Source organism: Durio zibethinus, chromosome 1 (genome assembly GCF_047325235.1).
Source record: "Durio zibethinus cultivar Kanyao isolate XHJ-2024 chromosome 1, ASM4732523v1, whole genome shotgun sequence".
In the NCBI taxonomy this organism is placed as follows: domain Eukaryota; kingdom Viridiplantae; phylum Streptophyta; class Magnoliopsida; order Malvales; family Malvaceae; genus Durio; species Durio zibethinus.
Genome location: NC_143162.1, coordinates 34,780,926 through 34,787,714, shown reverse-complemented (window position 1 = coordinate 34,787,714; position 6,789 = coordinate 34,780,926). Strand labels below are relative to the sequence as shown.

Here is a 6,789-nt window from a genome sequence, read left to right as displayed (position 1 = left end):
ACTTGGTTCTTTGTTTCACTTGGATCGAATGCGCTTAGTTTTCAGGCCTTCAGTTTTTGATTTAAGGTGAAACTCAATGAACAAGATGATCTTTAGTCTTAGTCCCTTGGGCTGGCCTTTTACAACACATATGAATTGAATACCTATATTTTGAGGGGAAGAAAAGAAAGCTCGTCATTTTGAGCCTTTGAGAGCACCGACTGATGGGCCGGACGCCATGCCATTGAACTTCAATTTTAGAGTAGCCATAGCCCATAGGTACAAAGCTTGTCGGTGTCGACCGTCGACTGTCGACATCCTAATGTGCGAGTGCGAGAGAGCTTGGAGATTCAGACAACCCATTTGGAGAAGAACGTTATTTCTCTAATATATTGCGACCACCATCCAATAATTTTACTTACTTGAATCCAGTTGCCTGACTTGCTTGCATTATTTTACAGTTTCTTTGGACTTAGATAAAAATAAAAAAAAAACCTTTACGAGTTTTCACCTGTAATTATTATATTTATAATTAATTAATTATAATTTATAATTATACGAGATTTATTAAAATTTTATATAAAATTTATATTTAAAAAATAATAGATCTCGATATAATTTTTTATTATAATTAAATATTATAAAATTATAATAAAAATAATTATAAATAAAATACTTTGGCAAATTTGAGTTTGGATCTTCCTCTTAAGATTGTTCATAATTCAAATATAGATCCAACAAGTACCTAAAAGATAAAGTTCTCATTTTCTTTTGTTATAAAAGTCACCGGAAACAATAAAAATGGAGAGATTGATCAAGTGGGATCCTCCGGACTCTTGGATTTTGAAAGCTAACTTCATGAGAAAGAGACATTTGAAGCGCATGGCAAGCATGATATGGTTGTAATTGAAAGTCAAGTTCCAGAAAAATAGCAAGGGAAAATAGAAAAGATCCAGGACAAGCCAAGTGTGATAGGCCGACAATTGCCTTAGGAAAGTCGGTGCCTTGATCATGCTCTCGTCAAATGGAAGTCCATAAGGATTATACTTGTGTTGCACTGACTATATAGCTAGGCTTCTTTTCTCCCATTACCAACTTGATCCATAGGTACCTTTCATCAAACTCTTATAAATATTACACAAAGGATTAGTCCAATTGACAAAAAGAGGAACCCATTGATAAAGAGCAGAATTCATATTTTCTTATCAACCTTGGTTTGATATTTGTAGAAAGAATTTCGAAAATAAAATCTTAAATGCATCGTATTAATATAAATGAATAATTTTATTTGAAGAAATAATTAAATTAGGATGAAACATAAAAAATACTCCTTTAATATTAAAAAAATCGCTCTTACAAATAACATGTTACTCATAAAACAAAAATGTCGTTTCTTACAAATCTTGTTTAATTACTCTTAACACCAAAAACTCAATAAACATTCAATATATAAACTCTTCAATTATATTAAGTTTCTTTGTAATGGTGTTGATAATATTATCATGTCACTACTTATTGGTAGGCAAGATGATTAATTCAAATAATAAATTAATACCTCTAGAATTTCAGTAATTAGTATAATCTTAATTTTGTGGTTCGTGAATACTTTGTATTGCGCTTAATAGAGATATTAAACTTTAATAGAGAAAGTTTGTGATATTCCAATCACATCTAAAGATGTTTTAAGAATTTATTATAATATATAAATTGAGACTTAAATTTATATTCGTGAAATGAGTTTTATAATGAAATATTCAAGTTAAAGTAGATAATACTTCATAAATTAAGTATAAATTTTTATAAAACTTACAAAACTTAGTGCCTAACTTTTCTTAATACCGAATCACTTGGTGAAAAATATTCAAGAGCAAGTGGTATTAGAATTTAATGTAATATATTCTCCAATAACCTGACATCTTTTATCTCTCCAAATCACTCTTTATTTCATATATTCATTTTATATTTTAAAAAATTTATTAAAAAGAAAATTTTATATGATTAGTTACATCTCAAATCTAAAAGAATATAATAATATTATTTGTGAATGTCGATTAATTTTTATTATTATAATATAATTTTATCTTTTGAATTCGAAAAAATATATATATATATATTTGAAAATTACTTGAATTCGCTTGAAATTCAACATCAACTTTCAATGGCAAGTTTGTGCTAAGGAATTGACTTCAGGTAACATCAATCTTTAAAGTTTATAACATCAAATCTTAAATATATGACCCATCCATACCAAAAGTACAATGATTTGATATAGAGAGGCCCTAAGATTACCATTGACATCCTTCTATATGGTGCACATCTCTTTCTTTCTCTTCCTTCAAATATTGTGTGAAAGTGGTAAGTCATGTCCTCTATTCCCTATAAATAATTTTCTCAGTGCAATTAATAACGGTGCAGAATATTTTTTCCCCCATCATTTTGATTATTGAAAATTATTTAAATATGTACAGGATAAATGAAAAAAAACACTGGTAGTCATACAATCTATCAATAGAATATTGACTTCTTAATAATTGATCATGTTTAATTACAGACAACCTCAATTATTAAAAAAAACCCCCCCAAAAAATTACATTTGAAAACATGGATGGTTCACAACACTAGGCGGGAAAACAGTGGAATTGTTGGAGAAACATGGTTATCAGTAATCCATTTTTCCTGTATTGATCTTATCTAACGGGTACAACCCACAATATACCAGCGATAGTCACTATTCATTTCTCCCTTTGGCAAAGCTTTGTTTGAGTTTGACCACCTTACAATAATCATAAACTTCTCTATTGGTTTTGTAGGTAGGTTCAATTTCATTTTTCTTATAATCCCAAGTTGCCTGCTTATGTCCTCTGGTAGGAATCAAGTTAAGTTGATGTCCTGCAAGAATATTTGGAAGTAGGGCAAGTTTACAAGAGTCTATATCTTTTTAGAGGAGTAAAGAATGTAACAGTGGGGAACATTTGGGTGGTCTGCAACTAGGTATACATATAAAAACACACAGCTGATAATGGTTCTCAATTTAATTCTATTATGAAACGTTGTCTTCTCTGATTTACCTCACTAAGATCAACATCATTGCCTGTAATTGACAATAACAGTTTAGCTATCAGACCCCTCCCTTTAATTAATCACCGCCTTTAGTGCAAACATTGAAAAGAAAGTGATTCATGGACAGAATTTATTCACTGTTCATATAGTATAATACTATAAATTATATAGATGATATTGTAAGCGTTCAAGAGCTTAATCGATCTGGACAGTCCACCCTTTTTTATCCTCAATGCGACCAGTTTGCAGTCCCACAAGTGTTGAGTACAGTTCTTGGCAGACCAAGCTACCCTCTGATTTGAATTCAATTCTGCAAATATGCGTAAATTTCATGGGTTAATGTAGGGTCAACTAGACATTAACAGTGATTTTCAGTTTTCTTTAGGGTAATAAGCTTCCTCTCCATCCTTTTTTAACGGCAAAATTTGTTCAATTCTATCAGTTGTTACCTTCTGTTCTGATGTGTAATGCTACCGACTGGAGCAACTCCAACAGCTGTTCCCGTGCAAAAAACTTCATCAGCATCAACCAAGTCATCGACAGAAATTACCCGTTCCTCAACCTAATAGTACATTAGTCTTGTATTAAAAATCCCTCTGTGTCTTATTGCAACATTTGAACATTGGAGATTAGAAATAACAGAGATTCACCTGGTAACTATGATCCCTAGCTATCTCAAGTATACTTTTTCGAGTTACCCCTTCTAGAACCGTTCCATTTATAGCAGGAGTTGAAATAAGATTTCCCTGTAAAAGGTTCAAAAAAGTGATTTTTGAAGAGGGCCAAGCCCATGAATTGGGATGTTATGATGGAATTTCGTATACCAGTTGACAATACCTTCACAACGAAAACATTACAAGATGAGACCTCCTCCAGATATTTCCTATTCATGGCATCAAGGTACAGGACATCAGAAAATCCTCTGTTTTTGGCTCTGACTATTGCCTTCAGAACCTGTTAACAAAGGCATAAATGCTTAATAAATTTACAATAGTATATAGCAGCCGTCATTTCATAGAACTCAAAATTAATGAGAAAATAAGCTCTACAAATAAAACATTCAATATTGGCATTGAAATGTTACTCACTGGAGCGTAGTTTGTGATTGTCTTCACGCCTCCTGCTCCTCCAGGAGAAGCCCGAACAAATTCCTCATCAATAAACAAGTTCAAAGGTGCAGTACCATCCTGAATCCAGGATGATCAGAATATATGTAAGCCGTTTACGGGAAACCAAATTTCGAAACAAAAATCATAGAATCGTAAAAGAAGTCCACCTTGAAATAGTTGCAAACAGGGGAAGCATAAATAAGAAATGTATACTCCGGGGCTGGTGCCAAACCTAATATAGGACCAGTTCCCAAAAGCAGAGGCCTAACATACAATGACCCTTTTCCCGGAGGAGGAATCTGCAAGTAATCTTGGAATCAAGTTTTAAGAAGAAATTGAAGGCTAACTTTTCAGGAGACTAGAAAGATAGAAGCACAGTTTTGTCAATTACGGAATTACCCAACGTTTATTAGCGAGTACAGTTTCCTTCACTGCATCAACAAATTGTTCAATGGAAGGAGATGGCATGCACATTCTTTCAGCCCCATGCCTCATCCGAGCTGCATTTTGCTCTGGACGGAATAGAAGAATGCGCCCATCTTCTGTCCTGTTAGCTTTCGTGCCTTCCAGTATGCCCTGGATAGAGATTTTAGCTGAATTAGATTAATTCTAAAACTAATAAGGCGGCAAAAGTTGGTCAATGGCTTTGTGACCTTTTTTGATCCTCTTCATCTGGACTCTTAGTCAAAGTTTAGATTAGGTTTGTCTTGCTGTGTGTTAAATATGTAACAAAGGTCCAAAAAGAAAAAATTAGTGCGTGTTTAACGAAATCTTTAACTCATAATTGCTTGAAAAAGTCAACTGCACCACTAGTCTCCAACTCAACAACAGTCAAAAAATATTTCACATGTTTCTTCATTTTAATTGTCTGACTCCACGTTTTTTACTTGCTAATAAAGTTGGGAAATGTGAATCTGATTTCATAATCTCTTCATTTAAACAAAAAAGAATTAGTAATCGTTTCACTGGGCATCATTAATTCTTTTTTAGGTGAAAAAGGAAAACGGAGGTACAGCTTGCCTGTCCGTAATTCAAGACTCCTGCGGAAGGACTTAATTCAATATTGCCATAGCGACTGAGCCGTCCTTCTCTAAAATTTTCGGCCTTAGAACATCTCATAACGTACATGTAATCAACTGGCTTAAAACCAAATCCAAGTTTATCCCAATCCACGTCAACGTACTCCTCGTCACTGAAGCCAACACTTCCACTATAATAAAAAAAGCATAGGAAAATTAAAATAAAATATTCACCTTGTTCAACATTAGTTTAATCACCTTATTCTTGAATAATTGGATTGAATAAATTTTCACTCAAAACAACCTAGTACTAATATATTAATCACTTTCGAAAAAGACAACAAGACGTAGATTCCGCTTCTTCTTCTTTTTTTATTATGTAAATAAAACTATTATTGTCGAAAACTTGACGTCGTGATCTTAACAACACCAATCTTCAGCCCATCACTTTCACATGGCGAGCCCCATTGAATTCCAGCAAAGGATGAGAAACTAATAATAAAACTTGTCAGGCTTAGCAACCGTGTTTTAGCACAATTTTATAGAAGTGGCAGATCCTGTGTTTCATGTAATTACCTATAAGCAGATGGTTGAGTCGCTACTCCCAGAGAAGAAGCAGCCTGAGACGTGTTACCAAGATAATCTGCAAGCTGCAGACATGTATAAAAAACATATTAGTTGTACTTTCTCAGCCGAACATCCTCGAATTTTTTATTTACCTCAGTTATGTCTTGGAGATGTTACATGTCAGAAAGACATATTCTAACATTATCTGTACCAATAATGAGTGAGACCAAGTGGCTTTAAGAAATAAAACTTTTAGGTATACTTCATTGTCTTTAAAGATATACATGAAATTGAAAAGGGGCTACTTTACCTTTGATGGAAAAGAAGCAGCCCGTAAGGATTGAACCAGATTGCGTATGCAAGAGCTCCTTTGAACCATGGTTTCTTTTGCTTCTACAATTGTCTTTCAACAAAGAACAAAGAAAACCCAATTGAGATCTTTAAGAAAAAATTCAGAGTAGAACAGCTTGACAGATAAAAATTTGAAAGAGATTGCTCAGGAATGAAAAGAAATAAGCTGGAAACTAAGAAAGGAAAAATAATTGTAGAATCGTTAAAGTAAGCCGACAGAGACGTTTTTGGACGAGAAATGGTACAAGAAAAGAAAAGAAAGCACCAAATATAAATAGAGTTAGCTCAACACGGAATTATCCACCTTATTCTCTATTATTGATCACAATATGTCAGGTGAAGGTCGGTTTTTGTCCATATCGATTTTGACTATTAAAAAACTTTTTTTATACTCAATTGTACTCACATATGTATAAAATTATATCGATTTCAACTTAAAATTTATTTAATAATTAATTTAAAATAATATTTATAAAATATTTTTTAATATAAAATATTTTTAATTATACATAAATATAATTTTTATTAAATTAATATCTTAAATTAAAATATTAAATAATAATTTTATTAATACAATACATGTGTATATATATATATATATATAAAAGTAAACAAATAATAAAATATATTTTTTATACATATTAAGTCGGATCAAGACAAGATAAGTTCATCTAAAATCTGATTTTGGCTCAATCATTATTTTT

The 6,789-nt window shown here is 32.2% G+C and overlaps 1 protein-coding gene across 2 annotated transcripts; it reads right to left on the bottom strand.

Annotated features, from left to right (window-relative positions):
• Positions 1 to 2,996: 2,996 nt before the first annotated feature.
• Positions 2,997 to 6,330, bottom strand: LOC111312518 (branched-chain-amino-acid aminotransferase 2, chloroplastic-like). Of its 2 annotated transcripts, XM_089766664.1 has the most exons (11): positions 6,045 to 6,328; positions 5,887 to 5,939; positions 5,744 to 5,817; positions 5,169 to 5,358; positions 4,548 to 4,724; positions 4,316 to 4,447; positions 4,128 to 4,226; positions 3,877 to 3,993; positions 3,690 to 3,785; positions 3,489 to 3,601; positions 2,997 to 3,349 (listed from the first exon to the last, which is right to left on the bottom strand). In XM_089766664.1, the coding sequence occupies exons 4-11, from the start codon at positions 5,274 to 5,276 to the stop codon at positions 3,235 to 3,237; spliced, it is 957 nt and encodes a 318-aa protein (XP_089622790.1). In that variant the 5' UTR covers positions 5,277 to 5,358; positions 5,744 to 5,817; positions 5,887 to 5,939; positions 6,045 to 6,328; the 3' UTR covers positions 2,997 to 3,234. The 2 variants fall into 2 exon arrangements, with proteins under 2 accessions (XP_089622790.1, XP_022768586.2); XM_022912851.2 differs by lacking the exon at positions 5,887 to 5,939 and having other exon boundaries at positions 6,045 to 6,330.
• Positions 6,331 to 6,789: the final 459 nt, after the last annotated feature.

Coding starts and splice junctions, on each gene's coding strand:
- LOC111312518 (XM_022912851.2), bottom strand. CDS start 6,113: ATGGTTCAAAGGAGCTCTTGCATACGCAATCTGGTTCAATCCTTACGG. Junction 5,359..5,743: donor ACTCAACCATCTGCTTATAG/GTAATTACATGA, acceptor TTTTTATTATAG/TGGAAGTGTTGGCTTCAGTG. Junction 4,448..4,547: donor TACTCGCTAATAAACGTTGG/GTAATTCCGTAA, acceptor GATTACTTGCAG/ATTCCTCCTCCGGGAAAAGG.